General features: G+C 39.2%; 2 protein-coding genes across 3 annotated transcripts in view; one reads left to right on the forward strand and one right to left on the reverse strand.

Moving 5' to 3' along the window:
- The window catches only part of LOC109421111 (alpha-1,6-mannosyl-glycoprotein 2-beta-N-acetylglucosaminyltransferase), a 167,430-nt gene that overhangs the window by 79,258 nt on the left and 61,084 nt on the right, over nt 1-27,088 (reverse strand). The gene's annotated exons all lie outside the window — the stretch shown is intronic.
- LOC115255944 (uncharacterized) lies at nt 1,437-26,931 on the forward strand. The gene is made up of 3 exons (XM_062846990.1): nt 1,437-1,749; nt 15,390-15,504; nt 26,143-26,931. Exons 1-3 carry the CDS (start codon nt 1,682-1,684, stop codon nt 26,740-26,742), a joined length of 783 nt encoding a protein of 260 aa, XP_062702974.1. The 5' UTR covers nt 1,437-1,681; the 3' UTR covers nt 26,743-26,931.

A 27,088-nucleotide genomic window follows, 5' to 3' on the forward strand; every position in this document is an offset into this window, starting at 1 on the left:
ATGTATAAAATAATGCACATAATCTATACAGTCTGTAGACTCGTTCTGCTGTTTGAACTGGTTTTGGAAAATGATTGGGAAATACCTACCCAATGTAGGTGTATCAACCTACAACTCTCCTTTTTTCCGTCATACAACAGCATCAAATGTCAGTACTTACGCAAAAAAAAAATCATGCAGATGAACGTGACTTTTTCTTGGGAAGCTTTTCATTGTTATGAGGTATCGCAAAAACAACACAAGCAAAGGCAAACCTACTGAAAAAATAGAGACCGTCGACAACAATGCGGGTTATGAGGCTAAGCAGCCACGTAGGATGCAGAAAAAAACCGGAAACAATAGAAGAAACCAAACGAGCAAAACAACAAAAAGCCTTTTTCTTGATTTCCGGCAAACCAATGTCACTCAGGGCGCAAAGCGAAACAGTTAGGGAAGAATAGGACAGAACAAACCATCTGAATTGAAGGGATAAAACTATGATAATAAAAGACAACTCCATGGAGACGCATGATTGTTAGTTTTTGCTAGCAGATAGACCAGTGTGTTCAGTCCACTCACCCAGAAATTTCAGTGATCCCAAATAATATTTTGACGGCCAATTAATCTTAAAGAGGTCTTCAAAACCGTCCCAAAACCTTTTACCTTTTATTATGGTTTTATGATAATTCTAAGAACCTCTTCTAGTCTATTTGACTAAAAAATGCTACTTTTGATTTGCTTGTACTCTTCATCTTGTTGGTGGTATATTCCAAGTAGGACAGAGCATGCTTCTCTAATTTGTGTTTTAACTATTTCTCCATTCATAAACCGTATGACAGGCACCAAGATACTCCATACCAAGTCAAGTAAATTTCCACAGCAAAAATGTCATGATCCAAAAATTATCACAGTTTACCCTAATCATGATCTTGTCGAAAAGCTGAACTTTTATGTCATTGACTAAATTGGAATATCAATTACTTTTAGCACACATTGCAAGAAAAGCTTACTCGACGCACCTCGAATCACTCTCCTCTACCGCCTCTGCCATAATGTAGCCCGATTGAATGGCGGAAAATTTTCGGAAAATTCCTACACAGCCAAGAGCAGCCCAGTTCCAGCCTCGACCGGACGACAATGCCGGCGCACGGTACATAATAATCAGAGACCGGTTTCGTTTTAATAGGCTGTTCCACGTGGCTTTTTATGCTTTTCTGTGGCCGTGGTCGACAGCAGCAGCAGCGGCGAAGGAAAATCCGATCGAAAACATAAACCCGAACATAACCAAATTATAAATAGCGCGCACCAGGCCACGCCGCACCGCCCGTCAAGCCTCGAATGAGCACGCGGGGTGCCACCCGAAAAAAAAAATCGACATTAAAAGAGCAACAACAGCGCTAAGCTGTTGGGAAGAAAGCACCGCGTACAGCAAAAAAGAAATATGGCACAGCGATACTCCTTTCCCCACTGCTGGTGGGTGGGAAAAACTGTTGCGGAAAATCGTTCACCATTCGTCAACGGGCTGTGAGCTCACGCGGATTAATTCCACAAGCTTTCGGCAGCTTCCTCGCCGGTGCGGCGCGGCAGTTTAGTTCCCCCGGACCGATTTGTGCCGATCCAAAGTTGCGCGTGATTAACGGGCTGAATTATTAAAAGTGTCAGGATTTACGACCAAAATCCCGACCGGCCGCGCGCCCCCGGGATGGATGTGATACAGTTTAAACTGCCGAACGGATTCCAGCCCAAATCGAAGGTGTACCGGAGACGGAAGTGAGTTCTGGGGGGGAGGGGCGTGCGTGTGCTGCTGCTGTGTGATATAGAGGCTCACCCGGGTGGTGCGTTAGAATGTGTATCGGTATCGCCTGTCGTTTGGTGTGAAATTAATGGATGGTGATTTTGGGACGCTAATAGCTTTTATCCTGCCAAAGAAGATTATACGGAATTTCATATGCATGGTCCAATCGACGACGTCGGCTTGGTGGAGTAAAATCCCAATAAAACAAGTAACTTTTAGTACACTGTTCAGGGTCGGAGTGGAGAATGGATGGCGTTACTAGAAAGAGTAGTTGGTATCAAATTTTCGCGATAAGCTATTTGAACAATTTAACATTCGTTACTGAAAAAGTAAACCGTGTGGCTCAAAAGCGAAAAAAGTAATAGTTGGGGTTGAGTGTTTGAAATATATGTATAGCAGAGTAGATTTTTCATTTCCCATTTTGATGCTTTTCCCGGGATTCGGGACGAAATACAGAGCTGATTCCGAGAAATCCTAATCTACACTAGAGGTGAAATATAAATTTGTTGCACAGTTTCAATTTCAAATACTGGGAAAGCTGATTGAAACCACGACACAAAATAGTAAACTATACAATGATACATTCACAATAATAAGCCTTATGAACCATAGCAATGAAATAATTAAATCAGTAATTGTAATCAATATAAACAAGTAGTCTTTCACCAAAAAATAATGTTAACTATAAACATACTCAAACATTGTAAAATATGTATTGCACCTTAAATAGGGTATCGCGCCACTTGGGCGGTGGCTTCTATATTCGTCTGTTTTCCACTATAACTCAGTCAATTTTGAACCAATTGACTTGAAATGTTGTATACAGGTAGATACTATACCTATCTCACCACATTCCAAAAGTTGTGTCAATTGGTTCAAATTTGACTGAGTTATAGTGGAAAACAGACGAATATAGAAGCCACCGCCCAAGTGGCGCGATTCCCTAATTTAAAATTCTTAGTAGATTAACATACCATCGTAATTAATGTGGCTACTAAGACTATCACCACTGCTGGACTAATGCAACTGCTCGTCATTAACGGGCTTTAGGGATATTCAGAATATGTCATTGTCTGAATCACTACCCTTAAGGTGAAACATCAAGAAATCCCATTGCAATTTTGCATCCAGACTTTAGAGGCACAAATTTGCCGAACGAAACATCGAACCAAGCCGCACTTGTTTGCTCTGGCACTAGCTTTGCACATTTGCAAAAAGAAGCAGCTTTTCCAAATCTAGCGCAATTGTTTACGAATTTTTAGGATTGGTGCTCTTGAAAACGTGAGTAGGTGTCGAAGTCGGCCATTGTGGCAGCCATGTTTGTGTTCTCTGATGTTTTTCCTCAAAAGCGAAATTCAAAACATCATCACTATTGGTACAATGGAATGCGTTTAAAGTTTGTATTTGGATTTTTTGCCATTTTGCCCTAAAACGCTCCTGAAAACTAACCAAAGCCTCCTGAGCTCCTAAAAGGCCTATGAAATCTTCTGAGACCCCCTATAACACCATTGGAAACCAGCTCAATAACATGATAAACCCCTTGAAATCTGATGAGCACCCTTTGCGATCCCTTGAAACTCCTACGAATTCTAATATAATTCCATGGGACCACTTGAGACATCCCTGGAAACTCCCTGAGATCCCATGCGACACTGAAATGGCCCATAAAATCTTCTGAAAACTCCTTATATCCCTGAAACTCCCTTATAGCCACTGAAGCCCTAAGGCTCTCTGAAACTCTTCTGGATTGCCCTTATGACCCTCTGAGAATCCCTGGTCCCCTGAAATCCAATGAAACACTCCGAATCATTCTTACACGGCTCTGGTAACCTCCAGAAATCATCTGAGCCCCTGAAACGCCTCTGAAGCATCTGGAACACACTTAAAACCTAAACCGCCTCTGAAATCCCCTGGAAGCACCTCAAATCTCCTGAGTCTACTCAAGATGCCCATAAAATGTCCATAGAAACGCCCTGAGAGCTTTTGAAACCCACTAGTGCGCCCCTGATACTGCCTGATATCTCCAGGAACATATTTGGAAGCCCCCTGAAACTCTCTGACATTCGCTGTGACCTCCTGAAAAACTCATCGAACGCCCTGGAATGCACTCTGAAACCCCCTGCTGAGTGTCTCTGAAACGTGCACAAGACTCCTGAAATTTTTTTTTTATTCTTAATGACTTAACCTAATTTACAGCTCTATTGTCCACTAGGGCACTACGTGAGCGACTTCAATTGACAGCTGCACCTACAATATTGTACAGCGCCTACATGTATTCTATTTTACTTCATTGAACTGGCTGCCTTTCTGCTGCTTTCACTTTTCTACTACATGGTAGAATGATGAGCACAAGGATGATGGATGGCCGTTGTTCCTTTCCAGTCCGATTGGGGGTCCATTATGAGTAGCAAGTTCGCCGATTTCCAGGTATCCGGGTCCGTTTGAGCCATGGGGCTCAGAAGAGGGTCAGTGTCAGCCGCCCTCGGTAAAGAGCAGCTGGCGAAAAATTGCAAGTGCCGGGGCTGGGAATCAAACCCATGACCATCCGCATATGAAGCGAACGTGTGACCAACTACGCCACGGGCCCCGACTACTCCTGAAATCTCTGTAAAATTTCCTTGGAACCTCCAAGAAATCCACTAAAAACTTTTTCAAAACCTCTGAAACGTATGAAACCAATTTGAAGCTCTCATGGTATCCCTTAAGGTGAAACTGGATTATGGTCCCCATTTTTTACATACACAGTTAGAAGATCATGGTATCTTCCAGCTGGTATTTTTTTTCCGGCTGGAGAATGTTTATCAGTTTTAGTTTGGTGTATCCTTTTTTATCTGTATTAACGAGATTTTTAGACTTTTAGCTAGTTCATCTCGGGACCCACACTTTACTTCCCTTCCGAAGGAAGAACTCACATTTTGCGAGTTTGTCGGGAGTGGGATTCGATCCCAGGTCCTCGGCGTGATAGTCAAGTGTTTTAACCATCACACCAGGTCCGCTCCACATTTGGTGTATCCAAGGGTATAAGAAGAGTATAGAAGAGTATTTCCAGACTGATTGTTTAGGCTGCTTAAGGATTCCTTTTTCGATAACAATCCGCCGTGAACCAGCAGCTTAAAACGGTTCAACTGACGCTGAAGGGATTTTCGACCAAACTGGAGGAGTTCCGGAGATGAGTGAGATCGTTTCTGGCTGTTTTTCCTTTCTTTTACAAAGCGCGGGCGTACGAAAAATTATTTCTATTAACGTCAGAAAATCAGAAATCAGTGTTTTGTTTCAATTCAGATAGCGAGTAAAAAGCGTAAACCTAGGTTCAAAGAACCAGGGCACGCGGATTGAATACCTGTGTTCCATCCCTGGAAGCTGCGGACCAAAGAGTGACATTAACCTTCACAGCTACGTCACTCTCACCGATGGTCACGAATTTGCTTTTCAAAAAACTGAGCGGTTGGTACGAGATGTCATCACTCAATAGCTGTCCTGTAGAATCAAAAACGCTGCACAGTAGGCCAGGCTACTTTAATGCTTGTAATGCATCTCCGATTTACTGCAAGCATTAAAAAATGAAAATCTCGATAAAAATGTAAAAAAAGTACAAATGTTGCAAAACCTGGAGTATTCTACTTCATCTTGGCGTCACACTTAAACAAATCATGCTTTTCTGCTTGGTGTTCTATGCGCACTTCTAACTGAGTGCCTCATCTGCCAATGGCCATTTTGCATGTGTATATCGTATAACAGGCACTTTATGCCCAAAAAAAAAACAAGGAAATTTCCATTATGTATAGTTTTTGAACCGACCGGGAATCGAACTCGTCACCCTTGGTATGGTCATATTGAATATCTGCACATTCACAACTGCGGCTTTAAAGACCCTGAGTATTCTAGGCCAGATTTGTGTATGAACCTAGCTACCCGAGCAAAGGCGGATAACAAAAAGATATCACTTTGATAATAAGCGGTGTTATAATTTGGTTATTCGTGTTATCATCTTTTCCAATTGATGATAACCAGATGATATCAAATTTAGTTATCAATAATTTTGGTCTATCGCGGTAACATAAAAATACTTAATAATAACAAAATATGTTATCAGCTTCCAAGCGCATATTTCAAAGCTTTCCCAAAACTGAGAGTCTGATGAACCTCGAATCTAAAAATAGATCCCACTTTCCACCACCGATGCGACGGGAGTACGAAAGCGTAGCCTTCAACTACTCTCCCTCTCACTGAGTACCGTTGGTATAGGGGCTATCGGCTGCGGCCGGCAATCGCTCGATCAGGGTTCGAGACCCGCTGTGTCTAACAGTTGAAAACATGGGCAATAAATTATAAGAATCTTTTTTTTTTTCAATTGATGAAGAGGTCAATAAAGTAGATTTATACAGTCGAACCTCCATGAGTCGATGTTCCTTTACTCGATATCGACTCATGGAGGTTAATTTTTCCATACTGAAAAATAATTTCTAGGTTACTATGATGGTCCCTTCAAAAAGCTTCGCAAAGGATTTTTGTTCCACTACTCGATATTTCCTTGAGTTGATGGTCCCTTCAATATCGACTCATGGAGGTTTTACTATACTATTTTGCAAAAGCAAAGATAATCTTACACATAGTAGTTGCTACTCCGTTATTGACCAGAACAATCGAAGTTGCACAGAGAACCATTGAATGATGCTTGGGACTAGCTATGCACTCTCAATATGCACAATTCGAGAGTTCAATATTTGAAAGTCAATAACGGCGCCAGCCACGTCCTTACGGTCATCGGAAGAGGGAAGGAATGTTAGTTCAACAAACGTTGTTACTAGAAACCGTGGAATCCACAGCATCTCCACAGTTGTCTCGGGAAGGAGTATTTGTTAGTATGGTAAGGTAGGGTGTGAATCTGGGTACCTATGGTAGGTAATATGATTCACACCACTGGAAATACGCGTCGCTATAATCGTAGAACAAGCAAGATTCCGATTTTACCGATCAATCGCAAGATAAAAAACACGATTTGTTTTAACATTACTCACTCTCATAGCAATGCGCCCGCGGCGCGACAGAGTCCTAAGGTGAATATATAACGAAGCCACACCTCGAATTTTCAAGAGCACAAATCTGATGAACGGAATGTCGGTTTGCGCTAAAAAGTTGATCGATTGGTTACCCGCTGGTGGTGACCAAACAATCAACTTTTCAGCGAAAACCAACATTCGGTTCTTCAGATTTGTGCTCGTGAAAATTCGAGGTGTGGCTTCGTCATATCTTCACCAAAACCATCCATGCAAACGTCTCATTTTACCTGCGCAGAATAACGCGATTGTGACAAAATAAGGTTTCAAAACTAACCCTACATACTTGTCACTTGTTTTTTTTTTACACGCAAATCACCGCTTGAAAGTTATCTGAAGATGCTTGAAAACAACGTTGAATCTTTCGTACACTGTAATACCAAAACGATATTGATAATATTAAGCTGCTTACTGAGTCATACTTGCGATTACTGTAGTTAAATTGCATTTGTACTACGAGAAATGATTAAAAAAAACAGTTTGTTTTTTGCATCGATTGCAAACTATTGGGGAAATATGAGCACCCTATTTTCAATTAAGCATTCATATTACTTGAAGCCAGGGCCCATATAGCCGAGGCGGTAAACGCACGGGTATTCAGCATGACCATGCTGAGGGTGACGGGTTCGATTCCCGGTCGGTCCAGGATCTTTTCGTAAAGGAAATTTCCTTGACTTCCTTGGGCATAGAGTATCTTCGTGCCTGCCACACGATATACGCATGCAAAATGGTCATTGGCAGAGGAAGCTCTCAGTTAATAACTGTGGAAGTGCTCATAGAAGCTGAGAAGCAGGCTTTGTCCCAGTGAGGACGTTACACCAAGAAGAAGAAGAAGAAGAAGAATTACTTGAAGCAAAACTTAACAAACTTGATATGCGTCGCTGTGAGTTCTATACATTCAAATTTGAGCACTTCATGCTTAGATTGCTATTCATGTATTATGTGTTCGAACCAAGGTTGTTAATCGATAAATTATCGTTATCGTCGATAACGATAATTGCGTTCAACGTTATCGCTCACTGCGATGACGATACATTATCGCAAGGTTTATCGGCCCTCGATAAATCAACGCAAGTTAACTGCAGTTAACTTACGGGATTTTCAATCATAGCAATCTTGAGTGAAAATCTTTGACGGCAACATACAGAGCTCAAATTATTCGAAAGTTACAATTGTTTTTTCCATCGCAGATAATGAACCTTCGGGAATTATCACTGGGAATACCTCCAGGGATTCTACATAAGGAGTATTTCGACAGAGATTCCATCGTGAAATTCGAAATAATGGATTCAATCGGGAATTCTTTTCCATTGCATTGGGAGTTCTGCCGGTGCCAGATATTCTATCGAATAGTTTTCCAAGAATTCTATTGTAACTATTTTATTGGGAGTTCCGCCAGGCAGAGATGGCATTTCACCGTAGCGATTCACTTTGGCGTCAGTTTATCGACCACACTGGGGATAGGAACATTTTTCACCACACCATAAGGCCAGTTTCTCCTGTTTTGGGTGGTGGGTAACCCACGCGCTAGTGTGTGCTCTTGCTCGTTCGCCTCGGATCGAGTGTGGCTCACTCTTTCGCGCGCATCGCTCTCACACGCTCTCGCGTGTTTTCACCCAGCAGTCACCGAATCATCACCATGGTATCACCGGGGCGGGAACTCTCCGGTGTTTCACCGCAGCGCGCACTCTGGCGCAAAAACCTCACTGGAGCGCGCGCCCGGGTGATTTTTTACACTTTCACTGGAGAGAATTTGAAAGCGCTCTCACCGCACTGTTGTGTGTCCTAGTGCTCAGGGAGCAAAGATATTTATTTCTACCCACCAAGCTTGCGCGCATCCGAATCGCAGTGGTGGATCCACATATAAGAGACGGGCTCCTGTTGAGATGCACAGCGTGAGTGGTGTATTTTCTATTTCTCTTTTCCACACTGAGGATATATATCCTAACAATGATTATATAGTAACAATTCAAAATCATTAATAAGCATGCCAGTCGATTAAATGTTCTACAAAGGCGCCGACTGTTGTACAAGAGTATATATTGAACAAAATGGCGAATAAATGTTTCATGCAAAGAAAACTTCACGTTTGTTAATCATATTTCTGCTCATTGAATAACTAATCGTACAGGAGTTTAAAGACAATTGCTTAGGTATTCACATCATCTGTCTAATAGTCCTCTAATAATGATAGAATGCAAGCTGCTTCCGACGCATTAGACGCCGTTATTCCACAAATGATCTACAATGGAACAAGTAGTTTATCTAAAGTTTAACAAATTTTGCTTGATCATTTTATTCAACTACACTGAAATAGTTTAACAACTAGATGTAATCAGGTTTCTTTAATACAAATGTTACGCTTTTATTCAAGCGATGTTGATTAGCAGTGGTACTGTGTCACTTAATTATCGTTGTTCGCCTTGGTCCTATTTGTAAACACGATTGCTGATTAGGAGCCTAAGAAAAGCATCCACGGCTACAAGTTTGAAGACCAAACAAACATCTTGCAGCAGTTCAAAATATCACACTTTTAAAAAGATTTCGACTCACCTTTTGTACTACACGCTCCAATGACCGCAACATCGGCAACAAAAACACCAGAAAATGTACCTGAAGTGAATCCTGGGCGGCTCCTCTCTTTGGTATTGACGAGTAGATTTCCAACTTTGGTGGCACCGGTCAAACCGGGCTCAGCTTCCTTATGCTCATATATTTCGCTGCTTGGAGGTATACACAAATGTTACCTACACATTTTCCTCCCGACACGAAACAAAAGCGGTGAAAATAAAACAAAGTTCACTTGTTTGGGCGTTTAAACAAAAAAAAAGTTTGAAGAGTCACCAATTTTACAACACAACACAACACAACACCGTGAATTACTGACAGACAAGCAAAATAATTAGCGTGCATGCCTTATGATTAAACGTTGCGGTTACAATTATTTAAACATTGATCAACTTCAATGTTTATGAAGAGAATCAGTTGAATAAAACATTTAAGCAATGTTTAAGCAACATATGTACGGTAATGTATTCGACTCAGGGATTGAATATTTATTTACTGCTTTAAATCTGCCCATTCATGTAATTCGGATTGAAGCAGAGCGGATGCAGACGACTGTGAAACAAGAGGTCCAGAGTTCGATTCTTTCCATTGATGTGATTTGTCCCATTAAAATGTAATAAAATGGAGATATTGTGGGTATATGATCAGAGAGAGAGAGAGAGAGGTATTCCAGATTCAATACAAATGCAGAAATGGAGAAAGTTCAATTATTTTTGAAATTTTATTGTTACAATGATATTGAAGAAACGTTTAAGAATAGTTGTTGTAGCAATTGTAAAACCATATCTATTAATAGAAAAAAATTTCGTGAGGTGTATCACGGCCCCAGTATGTTTTGATTGTATTATGGTGGAATAAATGTCGAAAAAAGCTTGTTATTATGCACTATGCTGCTAATGCAAAATAATGGTTTCTAAAACCATTCTGAAACGATTAAACAAATAGCGTCTTATAACATTGTTTAATAAACGTTGAAGAAAAGTTTCTGATGGTTGTGTAAATAGCTGATGGTTCTAACGTTGAACAAGAGTTTCACATCCAATGTACGATCATTGGATAAACAATTAATTCATCGTGCTTATAGAACGGTTGATGTTGAATAGATTCTCATTTTTGGGCGAACAAGAGTTGAACAACAGTTTTATTTCAAAACTATTCAAATATAATGCGACTTGCAGTTTAATAACGTTGCTTTGAGAAACATTTCTTAAAGCAAAAATTGTTTCTTGGGATGGACATCTCTGCCGCCAGGTATTACTTTGGAAATCCCTCCAAGAATTTCTTTAATATTTCGCCAGCGATTCCATCGTGTAATTTATTAAGTAAACAAGGGCTTTCATCAGGAATTCCACCAGAAAATTCCCCGCCATTTCAGCGGAATTTTGCCATAGAAGTCTGGAATTTCTTCCAAGAATTTATCGGGAATACCTACAGGGATGTTGTCGACTGATTAATAAGCTAATTGTTATGATTAATAATATCACACACTTTGGTCATACACGCGCCGCAGGAAAATTTCAGACTAAAATGTTTTTTTACTCAGCATTCAACAGTTAACTCGATAATTTTCGATAAATTATCGAAGTTACGATAACGATAACGATAATTCAACGCATTATTTATCGTTAACGACGAGTTATCGAATCACTGTCAACGAAGTCAAAGTTGGCGTTAACTTATCGGCGATAATTTATCGATTAACAACCTTGGTTCGAACGAAAGTAGTCTAGTGTGGTGCTTGTTATCAGACGTTGAGGTAATCTGGCCAATTATGTATTATTTGTTTAAAATATTTTGCGCTTGAATATTTTTCTTCTAACATTTATATTTCTTCAATATAAAGTCAATTTAAGAGCTGCAGGATAAATTTGTAGATGTTATGGCACTCTATGTGCTTTTAAAAGAGTTTCATGAAACCGCATTGGCAAAATTATCTCGACTCCTTCTATAAAGAAGAAATCAGAATGATCTCACCCAATTCCATCTCGTCAGATGACCGCACCCCCGCCTTGACTCCATTAATAATTGTGTGCACCGAAGACAATAGACCGCAACTGCCACATGATCGCGTCACTTTTTCACCTTTTCCATCGTAAAACGCGACCCGACCGAGCTCCCCATCGTAACTCAATAATCTCTCATAGAGCAGAATAAAACTTAAATTGCTACTTGGGTTGCAGGGGCGTTACAGAGGGCTTCAGGGACATTTTCGGAGACGGTGGGCGGTGTGTATTTGTGTACTCGGAGGGTCTATGGTGTGTTACATGGGCCTAGGCATTTCATTATATTTCAGAGAATTTTCAGCGGAGTTCGCATGCATTACTGTGGTGTTTCCATGCACTTCGAACGGACTCAGATGGGTTTTAGGGGGCTTCCGGAGGCATTTCAGGAAGTCTCAGGGGATTTTAGCGAGTTTAGGAGGAGTTACAGGGTCGTTTTCTGGGGGTTTCGGAGGGTATCGAGTGCGTTACATGGCGTCCGATGACGTTTTCGGAGGCATTTCGGGAACATCCTCTGATTCTAACGAAATTCGGAGGCGTTACAGGCGTTACAGGGATTTCGAAGACGCACATGAGACCGCGTTACATGGCGACTGAGGGGCTTCGGAGGCATTTCAAGAAATTTTAGAGGATTCTCAGCAAGGATCAGAGGCGTTACAAGGTTGTTTTCGTGGGTTTCGTAGGGTTTCAGGTGCTTTACATGGATTCCAAGGGAGTTCCAGGGCATTTTATAGGGCATTTCAGGAAGTGTCAGAGCGGGTTTTAGAGGCATTTTCGGGTGCGTTTCGTGGGGTTCAACGGAGTTCCAGAAGTGCGTTACAAGAGATCCGACGGAGTTTCAGTGGGTTTACAGAGACATTTCAGGAAGTTTCAGATGATTTTAAGCGGGGTTTGGAAGCTTTGCAAAGGCGTTTTTGGGGGTTTCTTAGGATCTTAAGTGCGTTATAAGAGGGTCCAAGGAAATTTCAGGGGGCCTACTATTTTGACATTTTGGATCACTACTCTCATCTACATCGGGATTTCAGAGGCGTTTTAACACTTTGGGCCGGAGGGGGCATATATTATCCCTGGCACTGAATACGAGCATAACAGACATGTTAGAGGCGAGGATACGGCGGCAGCGACGAAGCAATCCGGCTTCAAAAGATTAAAGCGTTTATAAGCGATTCAGTCGGTTTCTGGACAAATTTAAGATGTTTTAGACAGGTTACGCTTTTAGATTCTAAGACTCATACTTAAGGAAGTTCTTGGAAAGTCTCGAACAAAGATTGAACTCACTATTAAACAACACATAGTTGCAGAAGGCTGTACAAGCTTGAATTTCATTCAAACATACAAGTTATGCATGTAGATCCGATGAGCTATGCTCAAGAAATTTATCAGACAATCTCAAATAGTCCCAGACCACTGCCTCTCCCCCCATCACTCAAAAAATAAACTGGAGTTCAATAAAATGATCGCTGTTTATATTTGTGTGATTGCTATCAGTTGGCGCCAACAGCGAAAAGTGCAGACAAGAACCATTATACATAGCATCTAGTTTCCAGCGCTGACAGCCCGAAGGCGACACCATCGCTTGTATTCAATGCATCGTCTGTGCTGCTCTCGGTTGTCAACTTTCTCAAATTCTCACCTCGAGCTCACGGAAGCATGGTAGTCAACCAGGAATGGGACCATTCATTTGCAAAGAGTTACATTCACTTGCTATTATCTTAGTTCAGAAGCATGCTATCGAAAAACAATAATGTATGGATGAATTTAACCTTGAAGTTTTATCTGAAAGTTTGCCGAATAGCATTGGGGTCGCACACGCATACCAAAGTCGTGAGTGAGCTGCGAAGGCAACTCTCCACGCGGTGAATGTAAATTACATTCACGCCGTGGAGAGTTACGTTTGCTGCCTTTTGTTAACTTAACTATTGATTCTATGCTAATATATTCTTCTACAAAGTTTCAGGTAAAACAAAAATGAAAAAGTGTTCCTTACATTGATTTTTGCTGCGATGTTTCCGAAGCGAGTTAACAGCAAGTGAATGTAAATGATTGCAAATTAATGATCCCATCCTTGTAGTCAACAACTGTCAAATCGTATGGGAAGGGAGCGGACCTGGTGTGATGGTTAGAACACTCGACCATCACGCCGAGGACCTGGGATCGAATCCCACTCCCAACAAAACTCGCAAAATGTGAGTTCTTCCATCGGAAGGAAAGTAAAGCGTGGCTCCCGAGATGAACTAGTCTAGGGCTAAAATCTCATTAATTCAGATTAAAAAAATCGTATGGAAAAATCGCGAAAAACGTTAATTGTTAAAAAAAACGGGATAGTTTTGTGAAAATTCAGTGAATAGAAATCAAGAATTTTCAAACCAACTTTCAATCTGTTATATTTTAAGTTTGAAATGTCGATCTATTTCCGACTACAAACGTATTGACAATCATTACTCATAGTAGCTAGCATAGAAGGATGTAGGAAATTGAAACATAGTTCCTGCCGGAGCATCAGTGAGTTGCCAGCAGCTAAAAGTGTCGAGAACATACCGTGAGACAATGAGAAAAATATATACTGCGCTATGAGGAACGTAACGAGGATCGTGGTCCAAAATAGTATCACATGCATAAACCAATAATTCTTCAACCAAGCTTTGGAAGTTCATTGAATCCGACTATGTACTTAATATTTTAAAATATCTATGCATTATTGACGAAAATCAGGCTTAATCTTTGCACCAGATGAGAGTGCATTTTCCAACCATCTCTCCGAGCCGGAAGTCGCTGACGACGACAGCAGTTGGTGGGCCGGTCATAGTTCAAAAAGTCAATTTAATTTCCTAGCGCTATTGCACTTGCTTCCGACTACATTATGCGCGCTGCAACTTCAAGCAGCGTGTAGTTACCGCTACGCCCACGAATCGGTGGAGGCGGGCATCCTGCCTCGAAGTTGAATTATGTGGCGTTGGTGGCGTTGCCTCGCTCCACTAAAAGTGTATGCACGTGAATCAGGTGCATGCCACAACACACAATCAAACATGCACTGCACACAGAGAGAGCCAGCATCAACAGCATCGGGACCTCGGCATCCCGGAAAAAGGAACACGATACCGGTCGGGCGGGAGCCCAGCCAAGCGAGAAAAGTTTTTCGATTTATGTTTCGATATTAATTTTTAATGAAAATTAGATTCAACTCCGGTGAACCGAGCGGATATGCACCGGGAGATGCAGGGTTTCAATAATAGAGAAGTCTACATTCAGCGCTGGAGGGAGCTGGAGCGCTGCACGCTGCACCCTCACACGTACGGAACGGAGTCGGTTGAGTACACATCGCGGTAGTATACTACACATCGTTGGGATAATATTATTAGTTCGGAAAAGTTTGCTGCATCAATTATAATCAGCATTTGTGCAAGGTTAGGGCAAGTTGGGAACAAGAGCTCGGTTCTAATTGAACAAGTGATATTTCCAGAGAATCGAAGTGTAGTAACCATTGTTTAAAAGTATTCAAGGTATTTTTAGAATAAAAATTCAATTTTTATATTTATACAATTAAAAAAACTGAACTTTTGTCCCAATTATCTTGTAAAAAAATCTGCTGAACCTGCTCCAGTGCCAAAGCACACTCTGCAAAACTCAATCCAATCATGAGGCGAGTAAATAACTTTCCGGGAAATTCTGGCTTCAATCCGTTCCAATGCGCATCCCTTCGAGGGTTGACGTTCCACACCACGATGAACGATCATTACTGGGCGTGCAATGTGATTCCTTCAATGCTGAAACATAATTGAAATAATTACGAAACTTTCCCGAACGATTTTATCATTCTGACGCAAAGTTTGTCCGATACCGACGACGACGATGCGACGATGACAACGAAACACCGATGACACCTGAAGCGGTGGAAAATCTTCCGCATCCCCATGGTTGGAAATTGTGGCCTCTGACCTAGACTGCGTATATTTGGGACTAACTAACAAAGCGCTTCACTTTATTTCACAGGATATCCCGCTGTTTGTGGATCACACCGGATACGCTGTTTACGCTGTGTGAGGTTGCACTCCGGAAGCTACTGTTGTCGGTGGTTCCGCGGCGGAAGTTCTGGGCTACCGTCATTGTGAGTATATACGAACGATAGATACTGCTGTATAAATGCACATTAGCGTTAGGTAGGATGAATCGGAGGCTTAGTGAGTGTTCGAATAAGGTTATGTATAAGGCATCCCGATAATAATTCACATATTGGGGAGTGTGTGTACATACGGTGGCATTTTTTATACCGGTTTCAACAATCCCACTCCTTCTTCTCACAGGCAATTTTCTCCATCTAACAATTGGAATATTTAAAAGTTAAAGTCTAATCCCTTCCACACGGAATGTTGCGTCATTTTCATCACGAACTCAATACCGTGATATGACAAAACAAAGCGTTTCAAGCCTAACAGTTAGACCTAATTTTTAAAAATACTTAGAATCACGGAATCAAAATTAAACCATCGCGCAACAATAACACTAGTTTACAGCATTTTTGAACTCGGTAATCTAATGATCATTTTTGGTGTAGAATGATGCCCTGAGTTCGAAAACGCGAAGGAAAAAAAATACAGTAGAGCGGATTTTTTTTCGACTTTCCATACAAGGCTGATGATTTAAAATCGATATTTGAAATTGATTTTTTTAAGCGAAGTCGCTCACTTCACACATCTCATTCACCGTAATCAATGCTCTCGTTGTGTTGAATTTTTTACTGTAACTCGCCTACATATGATATGTCAAATAAACGTTGAGAAAGATTTTTTCAAATGTTTTTTTTTCTTCTTGAAAACAAAATTACATTTCTTCAAATATTTTTGGATATTTTGCTAAAATTTGGGGATATTGTCCCCAAAACTCATCAATCTAACGCAAAATCTGCTTTCAGATAATCGAATTGTGTTATATTCAGCTTTTGAATTATGGAAAATGATTTAAAATTTGTTGAAAAAAACGCAAGATATTTGAATATCTAATTCTATATTTTAAAAAGTTGAAAAACTCGATATTGAGCTAAAACGATATCAGTGCTAAATTATGCTTCAAAAATTTTGGTCGTCGACAGAAGTTCACGACTTTCGTTTTATTTTGTTAACTAGTGTAATATGACAAGCCACCCAATGCGACATACAGAGGATAGACAAAATGATCTAGACAGGTAAATATTTCACTTTTCAAAAAAATGGTCAACTAGCTCTAACTTTTTGAAAAGTTCATTAAAATTTCTCAAATTTTTACTGTAACTTCGTCGACTAGTTGTCTATCGATGGTTCAAATTTGGGAAAGATCGGGCCATTCTTTATGAAGTAAGCAATATTAACTTGATGATTTTGTGGCTATATCGGTCTCTTTCTACTCATAGTATAAGGGAGTAGAGATCAAAGTGGATAATGAAATGATAGATTTGATAGAATTCGCAAGGCAGAAGTTTCACGCATTCGATGTATTCGTTCAATACATGGCCTACTTGCCTAATTTCACCTTCTATAAATTTTCACACTTGTTCGCTACCTAGCGAATTCTATCATAGCTATCATTTCATTATCCATAAACAAGAATCTATATATATATATAAATGCAGTGGCATACGTGGGACCGCGCATAACTTACGAACGGAAGGTCCAATTTTGGTCGTCTTAGTTTTGTTCTGTTAGTTTTCACCCAAGGAAGGTTTATGAGGCAAAAAACATGGAAAAATTGAGAGTTTTTGCAAATCGATCTTCCATACATTTTTTGATTGATTGATTGATTGATTTGTCTTTATTAGAGAGACTTTCAGCCCTTGGCTGGTTCGTCTCTTTACATTTTTTGACCGGGGACTTGGTCTTTGCTAGAAACTTGAAACGTCAAAAAACGCAGCAGGCAAGACAAAGTTTGCCGGGTACAGCTAGTATGATATAAAAAGTTTGGCTTAAAAAGAAAAGTGTTCTATCCTATAAGATCGAAAAAGCTAATAGGAAGAACACGCCGCGATTTAGACATACCTCTATGAACGGAGTGCGAATTCCGAAAAAGCTACCGATCGATAGAATTTGTGATGAAAACAGGACAATACATAGGCAGTCGGGTGCCTGAAACTTTTGCCAGTCTTGGTAAGGTGGTATGAACTACCAACCAAGCCGATCTGTTTAAAAGCACAGGTCGCACGGCAGAAGTTTCACGCATTCGATGTATTCGTTCAATACATGGCCTACTTGCCTAATTTCACCTTCTATAAATGTTCACACTTGTTCGCTACCTAGCGAATTCTATCATATCTATCATTTCATTATCCACTTTGATCTCTACTCACTTATACTATGAGTAGAAAGAGACCGATATAGCCACAAAATCATCAAGTTAATAATAGAATACGGTCGATAAACAAGAATATGGTAAGCAATATTCTAGAAAAAGGTATAATTATCCGATAGCCAACTTTGAGCTGTTATATCTCCGGATTCCATGAACCGAATGCAATGAAACTTTTTCTTATAAAAAACTAAATTAGCAAGTACCATCTTCAAGATCGAAGAAAATTTCGTTCTACAGTATAGCTAAATTTCCTCAAAAAATTTCACGAAATCTCGTTATTTTCGATTGCGTACGAGATTTACACAATGTTGGCATTGGTATTGACGCGGGAGATTTGGGTTTTATAGCGATGAGAAATAATTTGCAAATTCAATGTGAAAATGAATATTTGTGTTTTATTGACTTATGTTTTACTGGGTGGGGTGTGAATCTTTTTCATAAAGCTGAGAAAATATTCACTCAAGAACAATAGGGGTTTATCAAGATATCGAGAGTGCTTTTGACAACATGTCTTATGATGATGTATTACAAGGCATCCATGGTTACAAAAATTCACATATACCTTAGGGATTTTTTTATCGATTTTTCAAAATTATGACAAAAATAATAAATTTCTTGAATTTTCAAAACAGTTCAAAAAAAATTTGAAACCTCATCGACAAAAATTTGTAGAAGAATTACACCGTTCAACACAAAATTTTGTTATGGAATGAGAAAAAAAGAACAGGGGTTTGAGACCCTAGAAGTGTCATAATGAAAGATTTTTTAAAAATATTGGTCCGGGCCTTCACAGTTTATGACCGAAGTTTGTATGGAGAACTTGGGCTGTTCAATTGACGCGCTGTGCATATATTTAGGCATTAGACTATAACGAAACAAAGCATAATTACCGAAAACGCCTTAATATGCTCGGCACGTTCTAATGCGCATATCAATTGAACAAGGTCTCTATACAAACTTCGGTCATAAACTGTGAAGGCCCGGTCCAATATTTTTAAAAAATTATTTCGCTATGACACTTCTAGGATCCCAAACCGATGTTCTTTTTTTTCTTATCCCATAACACCAAACTTTGTAAAACTTTATCGAGCAGTGTTAGCTAAACTTTCATCTAAGAATTTTGATTAACATTGTAAAAAACTATAGAATTTTGTAGTTCAAAATCTATTGTTGAGAATTGTGAACCACTTCCTGAGATTTCGCAGAATTATTGATAGAATTTCATGATAAGAAGCTATTTTTAACAATAGTTTTAAAATATTTTTCGTGTATATTGTGCTAGAGTTGTTTCAAGAAATTTCTGAGTCATATCAGTATGTGTAGTTTATTTTTACAATTCAAAAAAAAAAAAAAATCCGGTATTCTTGGAACACTTTAAGATGGAAGTTTTCAAAGCTTTCTTTTATATTTTTTCAGTTATTTTTGGCATTTAACAACAAGTAGTTTTGCGAATTGAATATAATATATTCACAATGATTTTTCATAAGGGCCTAACTGACTTGATCGATTTCTCTTCGTCGACTCTCTCTTTCGCTAATAACTTGATCAAAACAAACAAACTCATTATTCTTTTTGTTTCTATAGCAACATATAGTCGTCTTCTTCGTATTTCAACCAAAAAATCTTTGGAAAACTCAATACACATTCTGTGATAACACAAAGAGAGGATCGATGAAGAGAACTCGAAAATGTCAGTTAGGCCCAAATGAAAAATCAGTGTCGATATGAATATCACAAATCTTCGCATTATTATATCAGAAAATACTGTTACAGTTTCAGGAAAAATAAATATTGGAACTCGTTAAATATTTTCGGTTGACAGTATTCCTGATAAATAGCTCGGAGCATTTTTTAAATCCTTGTTAGAGAATGTTTGTGTTACAAGGATATTTCAGGCAGAACTCCTGATGCATTTTAGCAATATTTCTGAAAATTTCTTGCGAAATTCCGAATAATTTCCTATGCCACACTTTCTGAGAAATTTCTGGGAAAATTCCTAAAATATAAGCTGTGTTCAGTGATGTAGGTTGAAGTCGCTCGAAATTGCTGCATTCTGATCAACCTACCTCACTGAGCCATCATCTGGCAGAATATTGGGCAGTTTCTATATGAAGTTTTACAGCTAAATTTCTGGGGAAATATTTGGACAGCTCAGCTGTTGAGAACTTAGTACTTAGTTGCCGAGCCCGGTAATAATGTTTATATGTAGCTCTGTATGTTTTTGATAATATCCTGGAAAGCAACACAAACATATTATGGTATTTTTCTGGGTATATCGAATAAATAAAAAAAATGATTGATTTTAAAATAAATAATGCGCAGTAAAAAACGGACAGTCTAACTTAGCTGTTCGGACCCAGATGAAGTTGATCATCAATATTATTTTCATTTCCAGATCAGCTTAGATAGCAGTGTAGTGTACATAGCAGTTGGTTCAACTGGCTAAGAATAGCACTACGGACCTACTGTTCAGGTCATGTGACCCCCAGAAGCTTGCCCTTAGCGGTCTGTGAGGACCCCAAGGGGAAACCCTGAGGGGAGCTCAGATCTAGTCTAGCCTAAGAAATGATGTAGTAAGAGTCCTTCGGCTGGTTCAGGACGCCTCACATGACCATCGCTACATCTTTTTTGAACTTCGCAATTTTTGCTTTTCAGGAATACTCGGTCATCCTACTGGGATCTCTTTACTGATTTGGTTGCGGCCAAATTTCATGGATGCTCACCATCCATTGACACTCCACGTGATTTAGATGATACTACAACGACTTTTATAATGGAAGCTTTTGAAGAAGCTTGCCCCCTGCGGTCTATGACGACCACATGAGGAACCCCTTAGTGGAACTCTGATCTGGCGAAGCTCAGGAAACAATGTAGAAAGAGTTGAGACGATGTTCTGCAGGTTCAGCGTCTTTCAGGTCGGATCGCAAGGCCTACAAGAAAGCTCACCGGTCTGCGGAACGGCTAGAAAAACCTTTGTACAAATGTTTTTAGTTTGAGTGAAGTCAGCCGGTGGAACAAAGTCCTTGTGATATCTAAGGATTCCCATGTGAACGAACTTCAATGGTGATTTTACTTCCTCTGATGATGAAGTTTTGCATACTTTAGAAGAGAAATTACTACTTCAAACATGTAAAAATACCTATTTGTTTGAAATCCTGACGGGATATTATTGTTAAGTTTATCTTGAAACTGAAGCATACGTCGTATGATGAAGCAAAGTAGTACAAATTTATGAGTTTGACTTTTTTTCTTCTAAAATGCTTGGAACGCATTGTCGATCATTACATTCGTGGCTAACTTTCTTCGTGTGAATCAACATGCCTTCCATAATTTGGAAAGTTTACTGTAAAAAAACTTTACACAAAGATGTAAAGCGTTTTCAACGGTGATTCATATTTTTGGTCCAAGCTGGAACGTTTTTTCCCAATTCTACCGATGTTTGTTTCAAATTATTAATAATTCATGTCTTGTCAAAGATATTTTGAAAGGAGTAGAATTTGTCCTTTGAAATAAAAAGAAATCACGAAAATACTTCTAGGAGTTATTGAGAAAACTAGCAGATCCGAATGTGCAGTAGTGCTTATGAAAATTCTAGTTATCAATTATGCTTGCTGGGAATCCTTCTAGGAGTTCCTTTGGTAAGTCGTCTGAAAGAATTCATCTAAGAGGTGCACTAAAAATCTTCTGAGAGTTTCTCCGAAAACTCTCGTAAGAATTTCATTGTAAATATTTCAAGAAATTGAGGATTCTTGTACTTATAGAAAATCCTTTGGGAATACTTGAAGGAACTCCTTTGTGGTCCCTTTTACAAGTTTTTTAGAGAGTTCTTCCAGAAACTCGCCCAGTAGTATCTCCAAGAATTTGTTCGAGTGTTACTCCAGATTTTTTTTTTCCGGAGGCACTACCATGGTTTCTTTCAGAAGCTTTTCAAGAAATTCCAGAAGATACTTCTGAAATTATCCAGAAATTCCTGGGAGTCCTCTAGGAGTTTTATCTGAAATTCGTCTGGGATTTTCAATTAGCATTCCTAGATTTATTAGGAAGTTTATCTGGAATTTCTTTTTAATTTCCTACTATAATGGGAGAAAATCTTTGAAAGCACATTACATCAATCCTTCACGAACATACTTAAGAAAATCAATGTTTCTGAAAGACTGGGGGAAATTCCTGTATGCATTAAAAAGCAAAAATATTTCTAACAAGAATTGACTAAATGAGAAAGAAATGAGTTTCACAATGAAAACAAAACAAAAAAAAAACAAAACCTTTGAAAAAAAAAATCCGTTAATAGAAATCAATGGAAGAATTTTAAGAAGAATCACACGTTTAAGATCAAAAATGCCATGGATATATAAACGTGTATAAAAGAATTAAAAAAAAATGAAGATTTTTTCTAAAACGTTTTCGGGGATGGTCAGATAAAGCTCATAGAAACATTAACAATTTAAAAAAAAATCTACAAGTTATTTGGCTAAAATATAGTGAAGTTATCTTGGAGGAATTCCTCAATGATTTGGACCCGTGTCATCCACCATCATGATACCGAAAATGAACATGACAAAGAGAAAGTAAGACAATAAGAGCGACGCCTCGTAGTGTAATCAACTGTAGCTGAAATTCAGTTTTGATCTTAACCGCGGGCTCGGTGAATATGAATTTGATTTTTTTTTATTGGAATTGACTTTTAGAGATTTTAGTATATTTAAGACACGCAAATATCGCAGAAGGTACGCAGATTAATAGAAAAATTGCTGGGACAATTCTTTGTTCGGTTGATGTTACTCGAGAAGATACCTACAAAGGATTTTTCACGGTCAAATTTCCTGAAATGTGGCCATTCGGTACGAAAAGTTTTGACACTGCCAACGTTGAGCTTAACAGGTTTTTGTAAACACCTTAAAACAAGGCGCTGCCGACGCAAAGCATTTTCCGTATTTTTTAAGGAGTATGTCTTTATTTAACGATTTCTAAACTAATTCTTGATGAAATTTCAGAGGGAATTGCTTAGGGTATTTCGTATTTCAGATTATAACGCCACTTGCTGGCGTCGTTTTTGATCCTGTTTGATGTTTTGCTTTACCGCCTGGCGATACTTTTTTTTTTTCAAAAGCAGCCAAGGGCTGAAAGTCTCTATAATAAAAACAAATCAATCGACATTTTCAAAAATTATTTGTTTTAAGCGTTACATCCGTTTCTCTGTGATACATTGAAGATCAGCAGGCTTTTCTGGGGAACCCGATGAGTATTTAAATTGTGAAGACCAGACGCAGAATGTAGTATTTTGTGAAGGGTCCATATAAGACGCTCCAACAGGAATTTTGAGAAAAACTGTGAGGGAATCTACAAACCCCTAACCCTAACCCCTACTGAAGAAACTCCCGGAGGAGGTTCCGAAAGAATTAAAAGAGATACTTTAAAAAAAATGGAGAAGCTTTTGGAGGAAATCTTGAAGGAACTGCAAGAGGCTTAAAAGGAATTCTCCCAGGAGTTCATAGGAACTTCTAAAGGCATTTCCAGGGAAACTTAAAAATATCATTAAAAAATCATGAAAGTATTCCTGGAGGACTTTTTGAGCATATTTACGGCAAGAGATTTGACGAAGTATTCAGATAAATTCCTGAAAAACTCCCAAAGAAACTCTTAAAGTAATTCCTGAAGGATTTCTTGGAGGAACATTCAGAAAAAAAACTCCCAGATAATCTTCTGGAGGAATTTGCGGACGAAATCTTGAAAGAATTCTTGGAGGAACTTCCGAAGGAATTCTCGGCAGTACTCTTAAAATAATTCCAGGAAAAATTACAGAAGGAATTTCTAGAGGAACTTCAGATGGGGTTTCTGGAAGGAACTTTTTAAGTAATTTCCGTCGAAGTTTCTGGAGCAATATGGCAAACCCATGTAGATTTTTTTTCGGGATAAATATACATTGTCAGAAGAAGCGTTAAGCCTTGTTTTTGAGAGCACTCATCGAACAAATGCGCTTGATTTGGATAATATGCCACTTTTTTCAAGTGAGCAAAGCCTAGATAAACAAGTACAGCCTGGTTCGATGCTACGTAGGTCAAATTTGTGTTTGGATGAAAAATTGCAGTGGAATTTCTTGTTTTTCAACTTCAAACTGCCAAAGAAATTCCTAAACAATTTTCAAAGGATCTCCGAATCAGTCTCAAAGGAATAACTGAAGAAATTGCAGGAGTAATCTCATGAAAAATAGTTGAAGGATTTTCCAAAGCATTTTCCAATGGAATTGATTTATCACTTCTTGAAAACATTGCCAAAGTTGCCTAAGAAATTCCCAAAGAAATTGTCAAAAAAATTATCGATGAAATCCTCAAAATAATTACCTGCTAAGGCCCAAAAGATTTCAAATAGAATTTCCGAAAGAATTCTCAAAGAAATATCCATGAAATTTCCATAGGAATTGCTGTTGAATAAAAGTCCCAAAGGAATCACAGAAAGAACTTCTAAACGATTAACCAGAAGAATTTCCAAAGTAAGCATCGAAGGCACTGTTAAATTATTTAAAGAAATTAAGTCATTTCAAAGGGACTATGGAAGAACTTCTCAAAGGAATAATCAAAGGATTTAAAAAAAATACTGATTTTTCTTTTACAATTTTTTATCGTAATAGGCTGTTTTACCTCACGCAAATCTGACAGGAAAAAGCCCACTTTCCCACACTAAATTAGCAGTACTGTAATGCGTAATTAGCACTGATTTGCGTTGCGTAACGAACCAATACAGCACTTTTTTTCAGTTTTGATCAACTTCTTGATGCTTTCTGGACGCAGTTTTGAAAAAAAAAATATGACAACTGCACAGTATAACCTGCTATGATCAGACTTTCTTATACATTGCTATGGACATCAGTGTGTAAGTTGATGAAAATGTTATCTTAAAAACTATATTCAAGCGGTTATTTATGAAATTGCTAAAAACGTTGTACGCAACTTGGTGCAGAACTCGATTTTTACAGTACTCGTCGTAATATCAAACTCGGCAAGTATTGTTGGATAAATGTACAACTCGTGCTGTAAAAATCTTCATTCTGCACCTTGTTGCGTAAACTACTATAAACGTATTCTTGGGAGAACTTCTGGTGCAATTTTTATAGAATTACCCTAGGAATTACCGGTATAATAGCTTGTGGACTAACTTATTCGGAGGATTTCCTAGTGTAATTTGCAAAGAAGCTTCTAGGGGAATTCACTAAGAAATTTTTGAAGAATCTCGAATAAACTTCTGCAGTTTCTCTCTGTGAAAATTCGCCGAAGAACTCCTGTAAGAATGTCCAGTGGAGCTCCTAAGCGAATTTCCGAATAAACTTTTTGAGTAAATACCTAGAGTACTTTTTGGAAGGAATTGCCGAAATAATTCCGGTAGTTGCCAAGCGCGAACGCCAAGGACAGCATGAGGGGTGTTGTTGCCAGCACTGCCGGCAATGCGATGACAGATATGTATACTGTCGATAAATTGATAGATGATTGAGAAGAATGAGAATTAATAAAAAGAAGGAAGAGTAGTTGACATCTTTGCGTTGAGTAGGCGACGATCGGTTACATCAGACGTCTGTTTACCAGAAAATACATAAAACATATATATTTCTTAAATCCTTATATTAAAATGTATATATTAGCATTGAATTCTTAAGCTAAACGTGTATCACAGATAGTTATCACAGTAAGTTTGCATCTAAACATATTTGAACTAAATTAACTAATATCACAGATGTACAAAGAGTATAAGCTACGGGACAAAGGACAGACTGATGTCGAAAACGTGTAAAACCAAATTATATAATTAAGTGAGTTGGAAATTGTAAATCTAATAAAAAACAAATTTTCAGTAAAAAGCTGATTCGCACCAAACACCCTTGAGTTGCGAGCTACTCCGAAGATTTCGGTATCTCTTTGCTCCCGTAACACGTATTTTGGATATTTCTCACCTCGGTACTCACAAAACAAACATAACTTAAAGAAATATAAAACCTGTGCGTATATAATTATTTCTTGTTCAATTCAAGGTTATTCTACTGCTGAAAAGTTTTTAATTCTGCATATATCATATATTCAGAAAATAAATTTTATGACTGATTTAATGCTACAAAAGTTCAGCCTATTGGACGCAGTGGCTTAATTTCCCCAACAGGGGAGGAAAAAAAATGACTGATTTAGCCAACTGATGTAGGAATCAGACTTCAGTTATTCCATGAATTGTTAACGCGCCAAACGGCATGCTTCATAATTCATCGAATTTTGAACATTTCGACAGAGTTATTGAGAAGAAAAAATATCCATGTGAATTGTCTTGGTTCCAATTGTTATCAAACATCCACATCACTCACAGACCCAACCACTAAATTTAATCACAATGTCGCTGCCGCACATATGCCACCTAAAACTGAAATCGCTCTATTTCCCTTATTTCGCAGTCTCTATTGCCACGCGAAACCGCCCGGAGCACCGTTTGGCATCAGGTGCACTGTCCATGGGAATTCAACCGACATCAGCGCACTATCGTCAACTACGCCAACCACTGGTCGCTCCTGTCGGCCACCGTTCAGCAGCGGAACCTGTCGGCGACCAACATTCGCATCGGCTCGCTGGTCCGGAACAGAATCACCCAGTTGCTGCTGGATCTGGACTACTGCAGCAGCAGCGGGAGTGACGTTGGCATGTCCCACCAGCAAACGGTACGGTTCGGCTCGCCCTTGCAGCAACAGGACCCCTTCGAACAGGCCGAGGAAGAGCTCAGCGAACGGTTGGCGGTACGGTCGGCAGCGGCGCACATGGAAGTGTCGTCCAGGGCCAAGCTGCTGCACCCGGAGGGCTCCCGGTGCAATTGCTGCAGAAGCTGCGGACACCGTAGCGATTGCAAAGTGGCACTTGCTCCCAGCTGCCGACCGCTGTTGAGCAAGGAACAGGCCGTCCAGCAGCTGATAGTGATGGGGCACGGTACGACACGCAGCAGTTGTCACGTTCAAATTAACGACGATTCCGACCTCTGCGGCTGCTGTCAGGCGAGAATGTAATCTTGCACTGCTGTAGGCGTGCGTCGGATGGGTTGGATAGTGCCACACCGCGTTGTGCTACACACAGGATTCTTGATGAGGTTGCTTCACCCAAGTGTGGACATCAACGGATAGCCATTTCAATAGATAATTATGTATCGTAATTAAGGACGAACATGAAATTCTTGCAACATTCCCCAATAGCTCTGTTTTCCTTTGAAGTTGTTTGAAAAGTTGCTTTGCTATAATATCCAGGAGCATTTGAAGGCATCCTGATTGGTACCCCACAAAACTTCACCAATATTTATTTGCGGAAAGGCCTTATCTTCAATTTTTGTTTTGTTTTTTTTTATCATATTTCATTTCT

Source organism: Aedes albopictus, chromosome 1 (assembly GCF_035046485.1).
Source record: "Aedes albopictus strain Foshan chromosome 1, AalbF5, whole genome shotgun sequence".
Taxonomy (NCBI): domain Eukaryota; kingdom Metazoa; phylum Arthropoda; class Insecta; order Diptera; family Culicidae; genus Aedes; species Aedes albopictus.

Excerpts from the sequence above, each read along its gene's own strand:
- LOC115255944 (XM_062846990.1), top strand. The coding sequence starts at position 1,682 with ATGGATGTGATACAGTTTAAACTGCCGAACGGATTCCAGCCCAAATCG. Across the intron at positions 1,750-15,389 it reads AAGGTGTACCGGAGACGGAA|GATATCCCGCTGTTTGTGGA; the intron begins GTGAGTTCTGGG and ends TTTATTTCACAG. Across the intron at positions 15,505-26,142 it reads AGTTCTGGGCTACCGTCATT|TCTCTATTGCCACGCGAAAC; the intron begins GTGAGTATATAC and ends CTTATTTCGCAG.